The sequence below is a fragment of the Salvelinus fontinalis genome, chromosome 4 (genome assembly GCF_029448725.1).
Source record: "Salvelinus fontinalis isolate EN_2023a chromosome 4, ASM2944872v1, whole genome shotgun sequence".
NCBI lineage: Eukaryota > Metazoa > Chordata > Actinopteri > Salmoniformes > Salmonidae > Salvelinus > Salvelinus fontinalis.
Genome location: NC_074668.1, coordinates 30061040 through 30084772, shown reverse-complemented (window position 1 = coordinate 30084772; position 23733 = coordinate 30061040). Strand labels below are relative to the sequence as shown.

The 23733-nt window shown below is 44.3% G+C and overlaps 1 protein-coding gene across 1 annotated transcript in view; it reads right to left on the bottom strand.

The window, feature by feature from the left end:
* Positions 1-23733, bottom strand: part of hmcn2 (hemicentin 2) — a 69877-nt gene that overhangs the window by 21986 nt on the left and 24158 nt on the right. The window contains exons 23-55 of the mRNA XM_055919608.1: positions 23277-23404; positions 22888-23139; positions 19664-19747; positions 17644-17835; positions 17402-17532; positions 17021-17168; positions 14921-15047; positions 14246-14403; positions 13780-14058; positions 13513-13655; positions 13250-13400; positions 12894-13127; positions 12650-12763; positions 12313-12500; positions 12028-12124; positions 11731-11892; positions 11351-11464; positions 11045-11241; positions 10809-10890; positions 10557-10688; positions 10270-10413; positions 9117-9276; positions 2873-2997; positions 2576-2759; positions 2332-2429; positions 1938-2216; positions 1601-1791; positions 1418-1499; positions 1174-1310; positions 931-1072; positions 663-807; positions 380-507; positions 36-192 (exon numbers count right to left, since the gene is read on the bottom strand). Coding sequence (XP_055775583.1) covers positions 36-192; positions 380-507; positions 663-807; positions 931-1072; positions 1174-1310; positions 1418-1499; positions 1601-1791; positions 1938-2216; positions 2332-2429; positions 2576-2759; positions 2873-2997; positions 9117-9276; positions 10270-10413; positions 10557-10688; positions 10809-10890; positions 11045-11241; positions 11351-11464; positions 11731-11892; positions 12028-12124; positions 12313-12500; positions 12650-12763; positions 12894-13127; positions 13250-13400; positions 13513-13655; positions 13780-14058; positions 14246-14403; positions 14921-15047; positions 17021-17168; positions 17402-17532; positions 17644-17835; positions 19664-19747; positions 22888-23139; positions 23277-23404 — 5085 coding nt within the window. The remainder of the gene's footprint in view (positions 1-35; positions 193-379; positions 508-662; positions 808-930; positions 1073-1173; positions 1311-1417; positions 1500-1600; positions 1792-1937; positions 2217-2331; positions 2430-2575; positions 2760-2872; positions 2998-9116; positions 9277-10269; positions 10414-10556; positions 10689-10808; positions 10891-11044; positions 11242-11350; positions 11465-11730; positions 11893-12027; positions 12125-12312; positions 12501-12649; positions 12764-12893; positions 13128-13249; positions 13401-13512; positions 13656-13779; positions 14059-14245; positions 14404-14920; positions 15048-17020; positions 17169-17401; positions 17533-17643; positions 17836-19663; positions 19748-22887; positions 23140-23276; positions 23405-23733) is intronic.

Below are 23733 nucleotides of genomic sequence, written 5' to 3'. Positions count from 1 at the left end.
ATTCACAGGAGGACAGGCCATTCTGCTTCACGTACCTGTATGTGCCAGGCTGATGGTTGAGGTCTATGGGAGTCCCATTCCTCTTCCAGGTGACTTTAGGTGCAGGTATACCTGTGGCCTCACAGCTCAGCACGGCTCTCACCCCTGTGGTCACCGTCACGTTGAAGGGACCAGGGTTGATCGAGGGACCAACTACAGGGACCCAAATCATAAAAAATACATTTGTATGGCATACAAACCAATCTGACTGTAAGGTGCTGACTGTAATGCAGTGGCTGAAAACCTGAATAAGAGTGTCTGATCCAAAATGTTAATGTAAAAAGGTAAATCTACTGTATTATGGTGTGATTCTGTTTTTCTGTGAGTTGTATTTATTTACCAAACACGCGTAAGTCCATCCCATGGTGATCTGATCCGGCCTGATTGGACACGGTGCAGTAGTAGCGTCCGGCATCACTCAGCTGAACAGCCTTCACACGCAGAGAGCCTTCAGACAGCGTGGTGTACCTGGGACACAGGACGCACACAATCAGTCAGCTCCCCTGACAATCTACACATCTGCAGTCATACAGAAGAGGACACATTCTGCTTTATGTGTAAAGACAGTATCCCAATAACCTCTATCAGCTAAGTCAGTGGAACAAAAAGCAGGAAGCCCTTACTTGTTGTCGTCAGGACCTATAGGGATGCCATCTTTCCTCCACAGGATTGTAGGTGAGGCCTCCCCCTCTACTTCACAGGGCAAGACTGCATCCTGACTGATATGTGCAGTGACCACAGAGCTGCTCTCTCTGATGACTGGTGGCACTGGGGGGAAAGAGGCATGAAAATACACATTATAATTGATTGAGGTTTATAATGCAGATCTATTCCATATCACTGAACGCATGATCTCAATCTTCTTCCTAACTCATCATGTTATCAACTCACTGAGGATCTCCACAGTGAAGAAGAGGTTGGTGCTTCCAGCCATGTTGGTGACCACACAGCTGTACTGGCCACTGTCCTGAGGCCTGACGTCCTGGATCTCCAGGTACTGACCCCCGGCCAGCCTCTGGATACGACCCCCCAGCTGGGACCAGGGGAGAAAGAGGGAGACAGAAAAAGAGAGTCAATTATGTACTATATTGTGTGATTCCTGCCACCCTCTGTTTCCATGACGTCCAGTCTGACCTGTAATTTCACGTCGTCCTTGTACCACTCTATGTCAGGTGGAGGGTCACTGTCAGCCTGGCACTCCAGAGTCAGGTGTCCTTTGGCTGGGACTGACAACGTTCTGACATCATCAGAACCAAGAAGAGTTGGGGGAACTGGAGCAGGGAAACAAGAGTTGATGATTAGGATCAGGATTTGATTTATGAGTACCTTGCTATCGATTGGCAGGATTGACAATATACGGCTAGGAAACATGTATCACCTTGAACACGGACCCAGTGGTTACTTCCATCCTCGCCTGCTGGGCTGCTAGCCAGACAGGTGTATAGACCTGCATCCTCCACCTATCAACAGAGATATCACTGGTATGATCTGGTGTTTACCATTATACAGCAGTGAGATCTGAATGTCAACTAAATGCTGTGTCATTGCGTTTGTGACTTACTTGCACTTTGGTAATCCTGAGGAAGTGTCCGTCCTCCTCTACTATCTCACTATCTCCCTGTAGAGGGCGCCCATCCTTGAGCCAGCTGAGGGTAGGAGAGGGGACACCCTCTGCAATACACTCCAGCTCCAGAGCAGTGTTCACGGCCACCATCAACTCCTCTGGAGAGCTGATGGAGATCTTTGGAGGCTCTGTACAATAATAGAAAATTACATCATTGTTAAACAACAAATATGAACATGACATCTCATTCCTATTACTTCAGCGGAGCTTCAACTTTTCATCTGTGCATAGGTGCTGTTTGGGTGAATGGAGAATGTTTGTTCTGCCTGCTCACCCAACACAGTGAGGTTGAAGCTCTTGGTGCTGCTGCCAGCCTGGTTGCTGGCCACACAGCTGTAGAGGCCTCTGTCAGAGAGCCCCACGTCAGGCAGCTGCAGCCGCGTCTCCTGGCCGTCAAGCAGCAGGTTGCGATGCAGGGACAGAGGCTGGCCGTCCTTTAGCCATTTCAAGGAGGGAGGGGGGACACCCTGCGCCTCACAGGTCAGCGTCACCAGGGACCCCCGCACCACTGTGACCGGCTTTACAGGCTCCACACGGTCCACACCTGGAGGAACTGAGACAGAGACAGACAGACAGGCAGGCAGACAGACAGATATCTGTTTACAGGTATAGCACTTACAGCTCAGTGGTGTATTCATCAAAAGTAGGTGGGGAGTATAAGTTAGTACCTTGGACCTGTACATCAAAGTTAAGCTCAGCGAGGCCAGCACGACTGCGTGCCACACACGTATAGACCCCAGAGTCTGACAGCTGCACTGGAGAGATCCTACACACACAGAGGGCATACACATTCACTTTCACCTCACCTGAAACTCAGGCATACTTACTAAAACAATATCCTGTTTATTCCTTCATTAAGGCAGTTTTGTGAGAGAGCCACCAAACTAGACATTGCCATGTATAGAATCTTACCTGAGTACAGTGTCTGCGGAGAGGAGGCGGATACGTGGAGAGAGGAGCAGGGGGCGCCCATTCCTGAGCCAGCTGATCTGAGGTGGAGGGTTACCCGCTGCCTGGCACTCCAGGGTCACCACACTGTCCTGGGTGGTCTGCACCTCTCTGGGGGCACTGGTCTCGCCCGAGATAGAGGGGGGCACTGTGCGGAATTACACAATCATTATTACCACGAATCCAGATTGTTTCTAGGATGCTCAGTACTAATTTAGTTAGGAAATATTTTCTTTAACAGGTAGATAAAAGACAACTGACCCAGTACAAGGAGGGTGAAGATCTTGCTCTCCTGGCCAGCAGGGCTGACAGCCAGACAGGTGTAAGTCCCAGAGTCCTCAGGCCTCAGCCTTAGCAGGGTTAGAGTGCTCCCATTAGGGGATATGCTGTAACACAGGACACACACACATCAGTGATTACGAAGCAGTGCTGGACATTCAGGTACATTTGCCAGTGTCACACAGGTCCAGCGCCAACTGAAGTCTACTGGCCCATCCAAGAAAGAAAAAAATATATAAACCATTTTATTGTCACATAAACCACATAGGTGCAGTGAAATGTGTTGTTTTACAGGGTTAGCCATAGTAGTACAGAGCCCCTGAAACAAATTAGAATGATTAAACCTGCTCAAGGTCACATCGACAGATTTTTCACTTTGTCGCCTTGTGTATACGGTCTGCAACCTTTCGTTTACTGGCCCAATGTGCTAACCACTAGGATACCTACAGCCATATCAACATCTGACAGGAAAGCAAATGATGTAGCATAATTTCAATAGCAGGTGATTTTTCTCTTTCATTTGCGAGCTAAGCAAGTAGCCTATACAAGGTTTATACAGTCATTGGCAAGTCAAATTCAAGGTCTTTCAATTTGTTTTTTGAGCACTTAATTGTAATTTTCAAGAACCGACATTTTATATTTCACTGTTGTAATAGCCTACAGAAAAAAAGTATGCATTACCACTAAGCATAATGCATTTTTACATTCTAAAATATGTCAGAATAATGTGGGCATTGCCTGACTATATAGACATCATGCTCCCAACACAAACTCACTAATTAAGTCTGTGCATGTGGTCACTAGTCAGTCTCGCCATTTGAGATGCTGAAGAGTTATTGAGGGGTTACTGTATCATGTTTAACTCTTAAGGATCCTTCCTTTTTTTCAATTTTTGTCCAAAATGACATACCCAAATCTAACTGCCTGGAACTCAGACCCTGAAGCAAGGATATGCATATTCTTGGTACCATTTGAAAGGAAACACTTTGAAGTTTGTGGAAATGTGAAAGGAATGTAGGGGAATATAACATATTAGATCTGTTAAAAGATAATACAAAGAAAAGAAAACGTTTCTTTTTTACCATTTGTGGCATTTTGGCCACTAGATGGCAGCAGTGTATGTGCAAAATGTCAGACTGATCCAATGAACCATTGTATTTCTGTCCAAAACTTTGAATCAAGACTGCCCTAATGTGCCTAATTTGTTTATTAATAATTTTTCATGTTCAAAACTGTGCACTCTCCTCAAAAAATAGCATGGTATTCTTTCACTGTAATAGCTACTGTAAATTGGACAGTACAGTTAGATGAACAAGAATTTAAGCTTTCTGCCAATATCAGATATGTCTATGTCCTGGGAAATTTTCTTGTTACTTACAACCTCATGCTAATCGCATTAGCCTACGTTATCTCAACCATCCCGCAGGGGACCCACCAATACTGAAGAAGTTTTAAAAACTAGAAGGCGACCAAAAATCGGTTTCCATTTGAAATGAAACGCTTTGTATGGAAAACAAAGTTTAAGCCAACATTCAATGTTGTCTTAATCATAATAACTTCACAACACCCTTCAATTTAAACAGCGGGAAACAAACGAACGTGGCTACATCTCTCATGAAAACTGATCAGAAATGAAATCCCGGAATAATTCTATTGGAGCAGTAGAACCTCTAAAGCGGCTCCCATAACTTCCTTGACTTGTCAAGGACCAAATAGCCTAGAGGAAATATCTGAATTTCAAAGTAGGCTAGTCCATTATGACTGAATTGCACATCACAAATATTCAACCAAGACTTTGAACTTTTTAAATACCTGGTTTGCATACCTATTCTTGCCTTATCATTTACTGGTAGATATCATAACATCTTACCTACCCCTACAGCTGTCGGTCTTCGGTGAGCTGCTCCATGCAACAACAAGCTGTTTTCCAAGCTGCTTTCTCTCTGCTCGACAGATTATCAATGCTATGTGTGCACCGCGAATGTGATAAGCAGTGGCGAGCGACCCCCTACCCCCAACTGTTTTGAGCACCACCTGTTTAGCTTTCTTCTTTTGTGTGCCTGTTTTGCATGTGATTTTGGATTAATATGTGTCACATATCAGTTTGCAAACAATGTAAAAATAATAATAATAATAATTGAGTTAATGAAGCTGCATGGTCTCTTTTTTGCTTCCTTGTGTAAGGCAGCTCCAAGATGCAGGTGTTTCAGCCTAGCTCAGTGCTTTCTGTGGAGGTGGGGCAGCCAGCGGAAGATACAGAGCGTAGAGGTTGGTAATGTTCTCTAGTTGCGCTGTGATTGGCTTAGTGTTCCGTCACTCATGCGGATACTACGTCACTGCAAAATCTACTGGGAGAGCTCGTAAATTCAAGCCCCTTGGGTGCTGACAGAGTTACATTAGACATGCCCATACAAGAAGGCTCAAGGTCATTGGCCACAGATAAAATAATGTAAAATCACATTATATCTACCGTAGCTTTGATTGGACTGATCATGTCAACATCATACTTTCAAAATCTTAGCTAGCAAGCTGGCAGTCATCATGAATCAAGTCTACAATCTACTGGCAAATCCTTTTCAATCCTTGTCATATGAAGAGAAATTATGAAGAGAAATTACAGATAAAACGTATCGGTGCTCATTGGCCATTGGACATAAACATTACACGACATGTTGGAAATCGCAAATTCAACAATGAGTGGAATCAGTGGCTAACTGCAAGCATTGCAAAGCAATCACTAGCCTGCTATTCAGTGGAGAGGGTGTATGGTCCAAGTCTGGGTTTAAGGGTTTCTTTTCCAAGCTTAAAAGGGATAAACATTCAACTTTGGCCATGCTGTCAATCCAGCATGACTTCTGCCGCGTTCAAAACAACTGGAAACTCAGAACTGGGAAATCTCAGACTTCAGTGAGTTCAAGACAACTAGGAACTCAGGGAAAAAAACAAGCTCCGACTGGGAAAATACGTTTTGAACGGTCAACCAACTCGGAATTCCAAGTCAGGAACTCTGGCCTTTTTCTAGAGCTCTGACTTGAAGATCACTAACGTCATGATTCAACCTTGTTTTTTGCTGAGTTCCAAGTTGTCTTGAAAGCACCATAAATCTAGAGAATGCCAGACTTTGATAACAACGTTTGATGACAAAATTTGCCCACGAAGGACCGCTGCGCCACCTCCCTGTTCAAGGAAGCACAGCACAACAAGGTGAGTCCAAAAATATATTGTATGCTGCTGCGTAAATTATGTAATTTGCCAGCGAGATATGTATACTGTAGCTAAGAAAGTAATACTAAGTGTATGTTGTGTCGTAAGCTGTTAGTAGCCCATGTGCCTCACCCTAATAATTTGATCCCTTTCCCCCTCATAACATAGCGTACTGTTCTGACTTGGTGGTGCACATGTAGCCTATAAACTGTTTTAGAGAAATGGCATCATCGAATATTGTTAGAGCTTTCATTGTCTGCTTATATGCCCCCTTTATTTATCCTATGGTTCTGACTTAGTGTTCAGGGAGAATACTGTAAGAAAGGCCCATTTTCTGAATTATGTCGCTGTACATTTCAAAAGTGTTGAACAAATAGTTACATTTAACTAAGTCCATCCTAGCTTGGTCATTAATATCTTAATCGAAATTACGGATTGCCTCTTATCCGCTCGTCGTCCTCTTATGCCATAGTTTGTACATCTCAATTGTCAGTAGAAACCACATTTGTTTAAGCAAGTCAGCCATATCTTCTACAGTACCAGTCAAACGTTTGAGCACACCTACTCATTCCAGGGTTTATACATCAAAAACGATGAAATTATATTTTTTCAACAGGACAATGACCCATCACACCTCCAGGCTGTATAAGGGCTATTTGACCAAGAAGTAGAGTGATGGGAGTGCTGCATCAGATGACCTGGCCTCCACAATCACCCAACCTCAACCCAATTTAGATGGTTTGGGATGCGTTGGACCGCAGAGTGAAGGAAAAGCGGTCAACAAGTGCTTATTCTACAATGTAGAAAATAGTCAAAATAAAGAAAACCGTTAAATGAGTAGGTGTGTCCAAACTTTTGACTGGTACTGTATGTTTTTTTTAAAGGCAATAAATTATACTGAATGAACTGTTTCGCTGATAGCTGATAGCCAAGTGTAGGTGTTGGGACTGCTGTTGGGACAGCTTTAAGTAGTCCCTAACAGTTTGTGGGCACCATTTGTCACTGTTATAGTGAAATTAATGTATTGTTTAGTGTTGTGTTATGTTATGTTGTGTAGAAGCTTGCAGGCATGCATCTAAAATACTTTGTTGGAGCTTGCCCCACCAAGATGTACATGATAAAATCACCACTGGTGATAAATAATTGACATAAGGAGCAGACAGCTAAGGGATTTCATCTGTTTGTTTGTCTTTAATCAGTTATATAGCCTAGTTTAAAAATAGCCTTATTACAATATTTCCTTCACTGGCCCAAGCGGGCCACTGATGGGGATGCTCGACTGAGCGTTTCCAAAACCACCCCAGGCCAGCAGGCAGCCCTGTATGTCGAACCCTGTTAAGAGAATAACACTGATACACATACAGTTGAAGTCAGAAGTTTGCATATACTTAGGTTGGAGTCATTTAAAACTCGTTTTTCAACTACTCCGCAAATCTCTTGCAAACAACTATAGTTTCGGCAAGTCGGTTAGGACATCTACTTTGTGCATGACACAAGTCATTTTTCCAACAATTGTTTACAGGCAGATTATTTCACTCTATCACAATTCCAGTGGGTCAGAAGTTTACATACACTAAGTTGACTGTGCCTTTAAACAGCTTGGAAAATTCCAGAAAATGATGTCATAGCTTTAGAAGCTTCTGACAGGCTAATTGACATCATTTGAGTCAATTGGAGGTGTACCTGTGGATGTGTTTCAAGGCCTACCTTCACTCAGTGCCTCTTTGCTTGACATCATGGGAAAATCAAAAGAAAAAAGCCAAGACCTCAGGAAAAAAATGGTAGACCTCCACAAGTCTGATTCATCCTTGGGAGCAATTTCCAAATGCCTGAAGGTACCACGTTCATCTGTACAAAAAATAGTATGCACATATAAACACCATGGGACCACGCTGCCGTCATACCGCTCAGGAAGGAGATGCATTCTGTCTCCTAGAGATGAACGTCCTTTGGTGTGAAAAGTGCAAATCAATCCCAGAACAACAGCAAAGGACCTTGTGAAGATGCTGGAGGAAACAGGTACAAAGGTATCTATATCCACAGTAACACGAGTCCTATATCGACATAACCTGAAAGGCCGCTCAGCAAGGAAGAAGTCACTGCTCCAAAACTACCATAGAAAAGCCAGACTACGGTTTGCAACTGCACATGGAGACAAAGATCGTATTTTTTGGAGAAATGTCCTCTGGTCTGATGAAACAAAAATAGAACGTTATAGCCACAATGACCATCGTTATGTTTGGAGGAAAAAGGAGGACGCTTGCAAGCCAAAGAACACCATCCCAACCGTGTAGCACTGGGGTGGCAGCATCATGTTGTGAGGGTGCTTTTCTGCAGGAGGTACTGGTGCACTTCACAAAATAGATGGCATCATGAGGAAGTAAAAATATGTGGATCATTTGAATCAACATCTCAAGACATCAGTCAGGAAGTTAAAGCTTGGTCGCAAATGGGTCTTCCAAATTGACAATGACCCCAAGCATACTTCCAAAGTTGTGGCAAATGGCTTAAGGACAACAAAGTCAAGGTATTGGAGTGACCATCACAAAGCCCTGACCTCATACCCATAGACAATTTGTTGGCAGAACTGAAAAAGTGTGTGCGAGCAAGGAGGTCTACAAACCTGACTCAGTTACACCAGCTCTGTCAGGAGGAATGGGCAAAAATTCATCCAACTTATTGTGGGAAGCTTGTGGAAGGCTACCCGAAACGTTTGACCCAAGTTAAACAATTTAAAGGCAATGCTACCAAATACTAACTGCGTGTATGTAAACTTCTGACCCACTGGGAATGTGATGAAAGAAATAAAAGCTGAAATAAATCATTCTCTCTAGTATTATTCTGACATTTGACATTCTTAAAATAAAGTGGTCATCCTAACTGACCTAAGACAGGGAATTTTTACTAGGATTAAATGTCAGGAATTGTGAAAAACTGAGTTTAAATGTATTTGGCTAAGGTGTATGTAAACTTCCGACTTCAACTGTACTTAGGCTGGCAATTGTAAGTGAGAGGGACTCACTCTATCTCTTGGGTGTCTGAGCCCTCCAGAGTCACTCCATTCTTCAGCCAGCTGAGGTGGGGTGTGGGTGTGCCTGTCACTTTGCACTCCAGAGTCAGCTCATCGCCCACTGGGGCACTCAGGTCAGATGGATGGCCAGAGTCCAGGATTGTGGGCGACACTGAAACAAAAGATCAGCACTATGACTCACAACCATGACATGCCAAGGGTCTTTGATTCTCTTCACAAAATGTGATTATCTTGGGTGTAATCTAATTTACAATATGTAGGGACAATGGAGGTAAAACATTAAAAAAGTTATCCTTTTTAGATAAAACTACACTAAATATATTCTTATGTCACCAAATAAATTATTAAACCACAATGTCTTGCAATATAGCTTTAACAGCACTCTGTAGGGTAGCACCATGGTGTAGCCAGAGGACAGCTAGCTTCCGTCCTCCTCTGGGTACATTGACTTCAATACAAAACATAAGAGGATCATGGTTCTCACCCGCTTCCATAGACTTACACAGTAATTATGACAAGGTTTAATTGGCTTGAAAAGGTTTGATCGCCTGGTCACAGACAGCTGATGTGTTGTGCATTGATGTCTACAAGCGAAGGGAAAAGGTGAGAGGAGGAGAGTGCATAGATGCGAGAAGGAATACAACGAGTTGTTTTGTATCTGGCTATAAAAATGAACTGTTTGCGTGTGATCAGGGGTGTATTCAAACGGAAGCAAACGAAACACGGATAAACATACCTGAATTTGTCCAACAGGAACTCTAGTTTGCAACTGTTGGACTAATGATTACACCCTAGATCAGCTAGATGCAGGCAAGAGTGTGCAAGGCGATATTGAATGTGTTACTGTCTGTCAATGTGTCACTGTTTCCTCAAATCTTTCTTTCAACCTGTGTGCACTTACGTTGTAAACTTTCATTCATAGGCTATGTTATAGCAAACTCATGATGGGTATAGGGAAACTTTGAGTATCATGTAGTAGTCTAAATCTATCGATATTACATTGTACTGGGTGAATGTAATATGAATGACAGTCATCCAATATGCTGTAATAGAAATAAAGCCATGCTTATAAAAATGTTAAAATCATCCTCCCTCATCTTAAACGTCACCGACTGCCACTGTTGTGGGAGAGTCTGTAGCCTACCTTGCACTGTGAGAGCAAAGTCCTTCTGAGTCTGTCCCTCCCTGTTCTTAGCCACACAGGTGTAGGTTCCAGCGTGAGAGAGGGTCAGCGGACCCAGCTCCAGCCTGTTGCCTCGTACCGTCCACTGCCACTGCAGACTGCTCTCTGGGAAAGAAATAACCACACAGGTCAGGCTAAACCAGCAGCTGGAGGTCTCATTCATTCAAATGCATCAATACAAGTGTCAAAATGTGATCTTGTCAAAACTGAATTTGTCACAGTTAATTCATAAAACTTCAGCTTCTTACCAATAGGGGTGCCATCCTTCAGCCAGGTTATACTGGGTACTGGGACCCCTGTAGCCTCACACAGCAAGGTGACATGGGAGCCCAGGTTTTGGGTGAGGGACTCATGAAGAGGTCCATCCAGGACAGGGGGTACTAAGGAGGAGAACAGGATAGAAACAATGAGATTTGTATTATACTGTGACATCTGATATGCCAGTATTACCATATGTAAGAAACAGATCTAATGGAGGTTACATGGGAGGCAAGTCTCACCATGAACAGTCAAGCGGAAGGTCCTGTCCACTTGTCCAGCCACATTGGACACCTTGCAGATGTACATTCCACCATCAGCCACCTATGGACCATGAACCATAGTCAGCATGAAACAGAACAACAGTGTTTCACTTTGATGCTTAAAACAGGGTTCATCTCATGCCCTCAGTTATCAGTGCTAACTCTTTTAAAGCAGTTAAGACAGCACCAACTGAAGGTGATGACAGTGTGTTTACCTGCACTCCCATGATCTCCAGCTGATGCTGCTCCACTTTCAGTCCGGTCCTAGCTGCCAGCTGCAGCCCGTTCCTGTACCATGTGACCTCAGGCGTCGGAATGCCCCGAGCTTCACAACGCAGAGTGACAGATGACCCCACCTGAGGGGTCAGGACCTCTGACTCAGAGTCAAGGCGGGACTTCAGCGTGGGCAGGACTGTAAACCCATAGGAATAAAATAGACAATATTTAAGTGCTAATTCAGATATTGTAGCAAGTGAAGTGTGACACTGATGAGGGCAGCACAGGACTATGACGTTTCTCACCATAGACACTGAGCAGTATGCTCTTCTGGTCCTGGCCTGCTGAGTTGGTGGCAGTACACACGTACTGTCCTGCATCCTCTAGTCTGGCCCGGGGCAGCTGCAGCATCTGACCTCCTACAGTACAGACAACAATACGTCATTCAGAAGGCATAGTTTATGTTCAGTGAATTAATCAGAATGACAGAACAGTAAACTAGATGGCAGGTATCAAAGGAAGTCAGCAGAGAACAGCAGAAAGACAGTGGACAGTAGGCAAATCACAGATAAAATGCATTTTGAATTGCTATGCGTTTATTGTGTATGGTTGGCCGATTGAGTACACAATGAGTTATGGAGTGTGTTATGGGCTCTGGGCAGTGTGTTGAGGAGCCAGCTCTGACCTGGCAGGATATGGATGCCCGTGCTGAACTGGAGGACCTGTCCATCTCTGGTCCATGTGATCTCTGGAGGAGGGTACGCCTGGACGTCACACAGCATGGACACCATGTGACCCATTATCACACTCACCTCCTCCTCCCTGCCAGCTACCATCCTTGGGGGAACTGGAGAGAAACAGGAATAGATCAGCTCACACGTAAACACATTCACAGGATGTCTCTGTCCTTCCTGTGTGAATTGAAGAAATCTGCTTGATGTGGCATTTGAAGAGATGTTTGTACTTGTGGGCTCCATCTCACCTTGCACAGTCAGACTGAAGAGTTTTTCCACTGCTCCAACCTTGTTCTCAGCCACACAAAGGTAGCTGGCCATGTCTGACACCTGCACACTGAGGATCTGAAAGACAGAATAATTAATAGCATAACATTATAGACCTGCCACCTGAGACAGATTAAACAAGAGAGAGCTGTATATTGAATTAAATCAAATTAGTGACATCATCGCAGGACAGGGGCCATTCTATTCCAAGGGAAGTCCTTATACTGTACTAAGCAGTGCAGTGCTTTGGTATACAGGATTCTGACCTGTAGTTGTCTCCCGTCCTCACTGATGCTGTGGTTTTGTCCGGAGGGCAGCGGTGTGCCGTCCCTCAGCCAGGAGATGGCTGGTTCTGGGTGACCCGTCACGTCACAGTGGAGAACCACGGTACTGTTCACCACTGCTCCTATCTCCTCCATGAACTCATCCAACTGGCCCATTATCACTGGGGGGACTGGGAAAACAGGACGCCAAAAGAGAAAAACATTTGGAAATGGCGCATACGTTTTGCAGGTTTAGGCATTAAGGCTTTTGACTGTACGAGGACCATGATTGAATAATACGTTGACAGAATGACAGGGAGTAGTAACAAAGCGTGCCTACCTAAAACCTCCAGGTCAAAGTGCATGCGGTCCTCCCCTGCCTCGTTCACCGCCTGACACGTATATTTCCCAGCATCCTCCTGCTGGACCCGTGGAATCTGGAGTACCTGCCCACCTAGAGGACAACAACATAACAGAGCATCTTATTGGATCACAGTGGAGCTGATGCTGCAGTAGTGCCATTCTGGTCGTTGTACCAGTTTGATATCGTAGAACTAGACCTAGAGGGCTGGTCCCCCTCTCACCTGGCAACAGTACTACTCCTTCAGCGGTGGAGAGCTTGCGTCCCTCTCTATACCAGCTGAGATGGGGCGGAGGGATGGCGTTACTCTCACAGGACAGGCTGATGGGATGCCCCAGGACCACCTCCCTTCTCTCTGTCATCTCATCATCTCTAACCCCTCCCTCCTCCTCCTCCTCCTCTCCTCCCAGACCCCAGGCTGCTGCACCGTTACTCCCCCGATGGAAGATGGGAGGAACTGGAGAGAGAGAACGAATGTTCAGTTAGTTTCACAAGAGTGCAGTGAGATTAGGTTGCATAGTGTGAATGAACAAATTTTGCCAACGGCAGACAGTTTAAATTCCATACGTGGACACTAACCCTGAATAGTGACGTGGAAGTCTCTTTTGTCCTCTCCTGCAGTGTTGGTGACCATACAGGTGTATTGTCCCTCATGGGAGAGCATGGCATTGTCTATGTGAAGAAGGCGACCACTCTCACGGATACCAGTGTGGGAGTTCCTAGTCAACAACTAGAAACAGCAAAAATAAATACAAAAATGTTTCAAATAAGTAGAAATAGACATCTATGGCACTAAATGAACTTATGTGAAATGCAGTAGCTAGACAGAAACCCAAACCAACCTGTCCATCTTTGAACCACTGGGTCTTGGGTTCAGGGAAGCCTTTAGCCAGACAGGACAGGGTTAATGAGCCGTTGATCCGGACTTTCTCATCTCGGCTACCGAAACTCAGAGATGTAGAGTCCCCTTCAATCTGCGGTGGAACTGATCAAATCAAACAGGCAGTCAAATACCTCTCCGGTATTTATGTACATTGAATTGTAATGATGTTAGACTACTGTTTATTACATACACCAGAATCAACCCTCTCCTTGTCTGGTTCCCTTACCCAGCACACTGAGTGAGTAGTGTTTAAGAGTGGTGCCTGCTGGGTTTGAGGCTCGGCAGGTGTAGAGACCGGCACTGTCTCCCTGTGCTGCCCCCAACCGCAGCGCCTGCCCACCCCGGGTGTAGGTGAGCTGGGCACTGGACACGATGGGCTGGTTGTCCTTCAGCCAGGTGATACTGGGCATGGGAGAACCTTCTACGTCACAGGGCAGAACCGTGGGGAAACCCAACACCACAGACACCTCTGAGGTCTCACTGGGGCCCATGATGGTGGGGGGAGCTGGAAAAACAGGAGGAGAGAGGAGGAGCGTGAGAAGAGAGAAAGGTGACTTTCTCAAGTTATACTGTAGTATAGAAGGTGAATCTGCTTCAGTGATAAACATTGTGATTATTTCTGAGATGTAGAAGGAAGTTTGTGTTGTTAGTATGAGGTCATTGAGAAGGAAACATGAGAGAGGGAACAGTACCTTGCACAGTGAGTCTGAACTGGCGCATCTGTGTCCCAGCGCTGTTACTGGCCAGACACTGGTACAAGCCCTGGTCCCTCAGTCTGACTGCCTTCACCTTCATCGCCTGGCCCTGCTCATGGAACTCCACATGGGGGTCCCCGTCCTTGGACAGCACCCTGGAGAGGAGGGAGAGGGATCAATACTCCAAAGCCTGACAGTGTATTGACTAGACTAATCCACACACAAAAAGTGATATCTGACACATGATGTCACAAAATGACCAACTGATGAATTGGTTTACCATTACCATCATAGTCATAAAAACCAAAACATTCCTGTTTTAGGGGTTATTGACTCCTGTTAGAAATGTTGCTACAGCAGGAATATAATCCTGCAGCAACAGGAAGTGTGAATTATTATGTGGATTATAATTCATGGACATTTTTTGGGGGTCTGATACATTTTTCATTTGGACAAATCAAGTCTGAAACTTCAAAGTGAAAATTACTAACTTTAGAATCCTTTTTAAAACTAAAATACACTACAAGTTTGCATTTCCTGCCGTGCAGGAAAATTCTCAGCAACAAAAGAGTAATCAAATTAAGATCCTACATTTGTATATGAGTGTGAATAAACAATTTAATGTGATGGGTAGTAGCTATATGCACAAGTGTCAATGTCAAAAAGACTCACTCTCCATCCCGGCTCCATTCAACTTTGGGGGCTGGGCGCCCACTGACCCGACACTGGAACTCCACCTCCTGTCCTGACACCACTGACAGGTCCTGTACCCTGGACATCCCCGAGATCACTGGTGGGGCTAACTCACACACACACACACACACACACACACACACACACACACACACACACACACACACACACACACACACACACACACACACACACACACACACACACACACACACACACACACACACACACACACACACACACACACACGTTAGGCCATGGTAGGATGCAATTCAAACTTAGACCTGGAATTGCTAACATATACTTAAGAATAAAAAGTAAAAGTATAAATCATTTCAAATTCCTTATATTAAGCAAACCAGACAGCACCATTTTCTTGTATTTAAAATTTACGGATAGCCAGAGGCACACTCCAACCCTCAGACATAATTTCCAAATGAAGCATGTGTATTTAGTGAGTCCGCCAGGCAATGGCGGATTTAGATATAGGCGACATGGGCAGCCGCCCCGGGCAGCATCTTGCAGGGGGCGGCATGGTGACATTTGCACGATCGGTTTGCTATCGCTCATTTGCACGTCACGTCAATGATATCATGTCACCGTGTGGGACTAGGGGTCAATTAACCTTGTCGGAGTGTGTGCCCTGATTCTAGTTTGTGAGCTAGGCAGGCTACTGCCTGGGAAGGTCTCCCACTCAGAAGTACAAGATGGGGAGGAAGGTGGGGTTAGCTTGACCTCAGGTCTCCCCACTGGAAGCCCGAGGTAGGGGGAGCGGGGGAATCTATCAAATAGCGCACCTCTAACTTTGTACAGTACTAATGCAATTAGTAAAATTAGTCACACTACAAAATACAACCAAATACACCACAATTCATTCATTATACTGTGAATATATAGTTTCAGACATATTGTTGCATTTTTTTCTGGTTTTAGCGAAATCGTTAAGAATAATATATAACCAGTCTGCACACCACCAAGGTGAATTGGTTTAGTCTTGACTCTTGGTTGACAGTGTTGGGGTATGGGTAATGTATTGATGCGCGAGTGCCAAATCAACACAAATTTGTTTCTATTTGTCACTTCTTTTTGATATTTAGGAGTCTTAATTGTGTATATATTTTAATTATTATATAGTTTTAAATGTTATGATTATTTATTTGTGTTGTTCCAAATGTCTGAATAAAAATTACAGTTAGTGCAGGATAGTTTCTTTCTTTGTTGGTGGGGTCGGGGCTGAAGGAAGGTTCGCCTAGGGAGCCAAGCTCCAAGCTAGAACCGCCACTGCCGCCAGGTCAGAGGCAGTAGGGATGACCAGCGATGTTCTCTTGATAAGTGCGTTAATTTTGACATTTTACAATGTTCCTGTCCTGCTAAGCATTCAAAATGTAACAAGTACTTTTGGGTATCAGGGAAAATGTATGGAGTAAAAAGTACATTATTTTCTTTAGGAATGAGTGAAGTAAAAGTTGTCAAAAATATACATTACTGTCACGTTCCTGACTTGTTTTCTGTTGTTTTGTATGTGTGTGATGGTCAGGGCGTGAGTTTTGGGTGGGCAGTCTATGTTTTCTGTTTCTATGTTGGTTTTGGGTTGCCTGGTATGGCTCTTAATTAGAGGCAGGTGTTTTGCGTTTTCCTCTAATTGAGAGTCATATTAAGGTAGGTTGTTCTCACTGTTTGTTGGTGGGTGATTGTCGCTGTGTTTGTGTTTATTGCACCACACGGTACTGTCTCGTCTCGGTCGTTCCTGTTCATGTGTTCTTCGTTTCATGTAAGTTCGTAGTTTAGGTCTGTCTAGTTCGTTTTGTTATTTTGTAAATTAGTCAAGTGTATTTCGTGTCTGTTCTTCGTCTTGCAATAAAGCATTATGTATTCATCACCCGCTGCGCCTTGGTCTACTAACTCACCGAAAGACAGCCGTTACAATTACAGTAAAGTCGAGTACAGATATCCCAAAAAAACGACTTAAGTAGTACTGTAAAATATTTTTTTACACAACTGACTTTGCTTAAACTTTAAATATAAAATCAATGGGAGAGGTAGGACAACAACTTGATTTTAAGCACTATGAAAGCTCACCTTGTACAACAATGTTGTAGTCCCTTCGGGCTTGCCCAGCTGTGTTACTAGCTATGCAGCTGAACTGGCCACCGTGCTCTGTCTGGACCCGGTAGATTCTCAGAAGTCTCTTCCCATTCTGTAGATACACTCCAGGGGAGTCCACCACCTATACACAGCCAGACATACATTGTACGTGATTGTTACTGTAAGATCAATATTGGACTGTGATAAACTAAATTACCACTTGGTGTCACTGTGTTGCTAGATACAAATAACATGGTTGTCATCGAAGTCAGTAGAAGTATGGTAACCTATACAACCTATACCTATACATTTAAAAAAAAAAAAAAAAAAAAATGTTTTTAAGAAGTGTTTTTGAATGCCTGGTAGGTGACTCACATTCTGCCCGTCTTTAGTCCAGGTGATTGTGGGGGAGGGGATACCAATGACATCACAGCCCAGAGTGAGTGGATGCTTCAGGGTGACTGTCAGGTTCAGGAGCTGTCCATCATCCTGGATCTCAGGGGGAACTGGAGAAGTACGGGAGACAGACATCATCTAGAAGTCCCTTTGTTAAGACATTTTATTGTTATCTGAACTCACATCAGTTTTGAATAAAGATGGAATTGATAAGATCTCACCATGCACTTTCAGGCGGGTCTTCCGCTCAACAGAGCCTGCATCATTGCTGGCTACACATGTGAAGTCCCCACTGTGACTGGCAGATACTGAACCAATCACAAGAGAGCCGTCCTGTGCCACAGATAGCTCTGATTGGTCAGGGTGTATCTCCAGACCGTTCTTGAACCAGCGTACCTTGGGAGGGGGTGAGCCTGCGAGTGTAAAGATAGCAGAGAGGGTAGTGAGAGGATTCTTTATCGATCATAGCTGACAGAAACAAAAGTTACTTCTGTCTGCGCCCCCACGTACAGAAAGGGCTGAATGGGAAAGTGTCCCAGACTGGAAAAAGCAGGCCCTACATTTATGTTGGACAGCAGGACAGATAAAGACTGAGAGCCCTATCGGTGGGCTGGGATACTTCAAGGTTAGAAAGTAGCACATGAATGCCAAACACAATATGTTGGTAGATGCCTGATTTAAAGTGGTAGTGTTGTGATTTACTACCAGAATCATAGCTTGAGGACCCTGGACAGTAAGAATAGTGATTGGGCCAGAAGTTCTAAGCCTTGATGTGATGTATAGGCACCTGAAACAGATGTGTTTGGAGCTTTACAATGGGGAAAAGGGCCGGGAGCATTGGCAGAAGTCTGGGATGGAGTTAGAGGTGGAGCACGGGACGGAATGGGGTTAGGAGGGCGCACCTGTACCCGATATAACCCAGTCTGAGATCTCTCTTACATAAATAGGACAGGACATACATAGCTGTGCGGACATCCAGTCCAGCTTTTTGCATTAAGAGCAAAGAAAGAAGTAAATCCCTGTCCCATCTCTATTTACAGAACATATCCAAACACCAGAGAGAGAGAAGGCTGTACGGGAAACTAAACACATATTTCATCCCCCGTCCAAAAATACTGAGGGGACAGAGAGGAACCACAGAGAGGAACCAAAGGTAATGTTATCACCCGGGCCCATGCGGAGCACATGTTTACACTTTACAGCACTGACTCAAATGTATAATCTCATTACTGGGAGGAAATACAGATGTTCTGTTTAGATTAAAATAATTAAAACCTGTTTCTTGTATTTATCTGCTTGAGTTCACTACGCTTCCTTCCATTATCTCTTTCATGTGTTTTTTAAACAAGTACTTCCATTATTATGGGGCATTAAGTGTTCCTATTGGTAAAACATAATAATTTCCTGATGGCAGAATCTCTTTTCATCTTGCCATCCAACGTTCGACACAGACAGACACATTTCTATGATACAATGGGGGATGAAAAAGCTATTGTCTCCTAGTTTCCTTTGCCAGACACGTAGTGCTGCCTGCCTGGAGCCGTGGCTGCCTGCGAGCGTCGCTGTGAGGGCCCTGTAACAGTACCAGTAACAGTGTGGGCTCTACAGGGAGGGCCAGTGGAGCCAGCCTCCTCAGCGGAGGAGCACCACAGACATCTCTGTCCATTATCTGGCAGCAGCAGCCTGTAATTAGGATTCCTCTCCCAGCAGGCCCCCTCGCAGAGCGGAGAGGAAAGCAGATGTGGCCCGCTGAGGGAACAGGGAGAATGATGTTCCAGCTGTTGGTGTGTCCGCATTAGCCTACTCCTCACCTTCTCAAACATGCCCCGTTACCATGGCACGGCTCCATACAAACAACACCTATTTAAGTGCCCTGTCAAGAAGAAGCTCAATGGGCCCACGCATAAGAAATAATGCACACACACACACCCTTTCTCAGCCATGCTGAGTGCTACCTCCCCCTTTGCCAAGATGCTAAAATAGAGAAGAAACAGTATGCAAATGAATGAAAGCACAACATTAGGATAGCAGGGTTATTGAAACACACAATTGTTTCCACAGACTAATGAAAGCCTCTGGAAATAGCAGAGCAATGCTTTGAAGGTAGCTAGATAAGTCCACACCTTTGTCCTACATTTCATATGGAGCCACCAGACACCAGACTTGCACTGTATGTTTCCCTCTAGCGTGTATCTGTTTCCCGTAAAACGGACATACTCTACATCATAAATCTTATCCTACCTTCAGCAGGGCAGGGAATGGTGACCTTGCTGTTAGACACTTTCTCCATGATGGCATCTCCAGCCTCTGCGAAGGACGGGGCCTCTGTGGAACCGATAAAGGACAGAGCATTATGACAACACAGGGAATGAGATACACTGTATGACCAAAAGTATGTGGACACCTGCTCGTCAAACATCTCATTCCAAAATCATGGGAATTAATATGGAGTTGGTCCCCCCTTTGCTGCTATAACAGCCTCCACTCTTCTGGGGAGGCGTTCCACTAGATGTTGGAACATTGCTGCAGGGACTTCCATTCAGTCACAAGAGCATTAGTGAGGTTGGGCACTGACCACTGGCTCGCAGTCAGCGTTCCAATTCATCCCAAAGGTGTTCGATGGGGTTGAGGTCAGGGCTCTGTGCAGGCCAGTCAAGTTCTTCCACACCAATCTCAACAAACCATTTCTATTTGGACCTCGCTTTGTGCACAGGCGCATTGTCATGCTGGAAAAGGAAAGGGGCTTCACCAAACTGTTGCCACGAAGTTGGAAGCACAGAATTGTCTAGAATGTCATTGTATGCTGTAGCGTTAGGATTTCCCTTCACTGGAACTAAGGGGCCTAGGCTGAACCATGAGAAACAGCTCTAGTGTCACGAATCCCGCCGAAGATGGTGCCTCTTCCTGTTCGGGCGGCGCTCGGCGGTCGTCGTCGCCGGCCTACTAGCTGCCACCAATCCTCTTTTCTGTTTCATTTAGTGTTGTCTGATTAGTGCACCTGTTTCTTGTTTGGGTTTTGGTTTTGGGCTATATAAACCCGGTAGGCCCGCCGGCTTTTGTGCGGGCTTGTTTTTCTGTTATTGGCGTGTGTATATTTTTGTGGATTTTATTTATCCTCCTCCAGCAGATTTTACAGTTGCCACTATGCATTGGGGCAGGTAGCGTTCTCCTGGTATCCTCCAAACACAGATTCATTGTCGGACTGCCAGATGCTGAATTATGATTCATCACTCCAGAAAACACATTTCCACTGCTCCAGAATCCAATAGCGGCGAGCTTTACACCACTCCAGCCAACGTTTGGCATTGCACATGGTGATCTTAGGCTTGTGTGCGGCTGCTCGTCCATGAAAACCCAAAAGAACAGTTATTGTGCTGACGTTGCTTCCAGAGGCAGTTTGGAGCTCGCGCTTCAGCACTAGGCGGTCCCGTTCTGTGGCCTACCACTTCGCAGATGAGCCATTGTTGCTCCTAGCCATTTCCACTTCACAATAACAGCACTTACAGTTGACCTGGGCAGCTCTAGCGGGGCAGAAATGTGACGAACTGACTTATTGGAAAGGAAAGTCACTGAGTTCTTCAGTAAGGCCATTCTACTGCCAATGTTTGTCTATGGAGATTGCATGGCTGTGTGCTAGATTGTATACACCTGTCAGCAACGGGTGTGGCTGAAATAGCTGAATCCACTAATTTGAAGGGGTGTCCACATACTTTTGTATGTATAATGTAAAGGGTTTATTTAGCATCATGAGTTATATAAATCCACAAGGGCTACTCTAATCATAAGTGTAAAAGTTAGGTTGAGATTTTTATAAGATATGGTCTTAATTTTTGTTTGAAGGTTCTGGTAGAGCAGCATTAGGGTAAGACAGTGTGAGGGTTAATCCTAGGGGTAGGGTGAAGATGTGCTTTTGGCCTGTGCCAATGTGAGTCATGTCTCCTATAACCCATACTCACTCGTTAACCTCCAGCTCTGGCTTCCTCTAATCCTTCCCTCTGCTAAAGCTGATCTCTAAGGTCAAAGAGCACCCCAATCAACCCCCTAACATTAACAGACTGATCCATGCACTGGTCAAATAGAATGGGGTTTATAGGGCTGCTTGCACTCTGACTATGGTGCTGCTTCCAGAGAAAGCCCCTCTAAAGACTACTGTCCTTGTCTATTCTGTCTTTCAACTGGGACAGATTTCTCTCTCATGTAGTGCTGAGCGATTAGTGCTTTTTGAAGTGGAGTCGGTTTTGGTCCCATTATTTTTTTTTAAATATCACGGTTTCACATTTAGATTATTATTTTTTTTTTTACATAAAGCAGTATGCATTACATGGGTTGAATGCTGTAACACAGAACAAAACAATGAATAAAAGTCCCATGATGATAGTGACTGCTTACCACTTAGGCCTATTAACCATCATTTGTTCACATTACATGACTTTACTATATTTAAATTATGTATATTACATTTGTTTTATTTGATGACTTTATTATTTAATTCAAAGTCATCATCTCTCTATAGAGCTGCTGCCTATACTATCTGACAAAATCACAATTTGAGTAGTTCTTCAAAGAAAGTAAGTCATACCAATTATCAATCACTTAGATCATGTATTTCCAGGTAGAAATACCTCGCGAAGCAACTGCTCTCTATCTCTCTCGATCGTGCATTCTACTGTCTCTTTTATGTAGCAGGCGTAAAAGAAACAGAGGTGACAAGTAGCTGCACAATGGATTATGGTCATTTTAATCATGTTTACATCATGTTTCATGTTTACATACTGCTTTACTCATCTCATATGTATATACTGTATTCTATTCTGCTGTATTTTAGTCAATGTCACTCCGACATTGCTCGTCCTAATATTTATATATTTCTTAATTCCAATATTTTACTTTTAAATGTATGAATTGTTGTGAATTGTTAGATACTACTGCACTGTTGGAGTTAGGAACACAAGCATTTCGCTACACTCGCAATAACATCTGCTAAATATGTTTAGGTGACCAATAACATTTGATTTGATTGTAGTTAATTACCCCATTTTCTGCGCTAAATTATCTAGAATATTGGCCTGTTGGAAACTACAACTCCCTACTACATCGCACAGTTCGGGCTTTATTTGATTTATCTCTAGAGAAACTGCAATGTGTGCATTGAGCTCACAGAAGGAAAAAAAACGAACAAATGGAATTCAAATAGTTGAACCGGAGTCAGTCAATTAGTTGTTTAAATGTTGGTTAATCGCTCAGCACCACTCTCATGTAAACCTGGAGGTATCTGCTCTACCTAGAATATTACAGTTCTTGCTGTGTGAACTTCTTTTAACATGTAATGGTTTGGCTCAGTTAGTTTTCAGTGCTGATGGTAAGGGGTGTTATCAGCTGACAAAAGGATACATGGGTGTACAGTATTTGGAAAGAGAAAAGCTGCATCACATTGATCAATCAGACCCCTCAAGTTAGAGACCCACCTAGCACCTCCAGTTTGACCTCCATGGTGTCCTGTCCAGCAGTGTTCTTGGCCACACAGCTGTAGATGCCCTGGTCAGTGAGGCTGGCCCTGTGGATCTTGAGGGCTGCAGTGTCCCTGGCCCAGACAGGACGTCCGTCGTGGAACCAGCTGATCTCAGGGCTGGGCTCCCCCTGAACCACACATGGCAGAACCACTGTCTGGCCTATCAGAGCCTTCAGCAGGGACGGAGCTGCCTGGATCTTGGGCTTAGCTTGGAAACAAACAAACAAGGTTTGTTTCTCATGATATCTATCTGCCTGTTTAGCATTTTGGGTCTTAGATGCACGACAGCATCTTGAACAGTGAAGTGAAACAGGCTGTACAACATGACTATCCATAAGGAGGTACCTTGTATGTGTAAATTGTAGTTGATAGACACGTTGCCTGCTGGGTTTTTTGCTGAGCAAGTATAAAGTTTACTATCAACCAGTCGAACATCAGTGATCTTCAGAGAGCCAGACGGCAGCACGGTGAACCTGGACATGGAAAGAGGTCAGAGGTCAAGCTGGGATAACACTGTCAGGAGTCACACTGCATATGTGCAACCCTGTAGGTGTTTCTGTGTATATATGTGAGTGTGTGTATACATGTGACCGTGCATGCCTGTGTAGTTCTGGCTGTTGTAATACCATTCATATTGCACAATAGTAACTAAACTTCTCAACTGAACTGAAATCCCCAGCAGAATGTCATAACTATTTGCTTTAGTACCTACCCAGCTGCAGAAATTGATTATATGCACAAATATAAACAGTGCTCTGAGATTTATTTGGGATAAGTGTGTCTGCTAAGCAACTCAAATGTA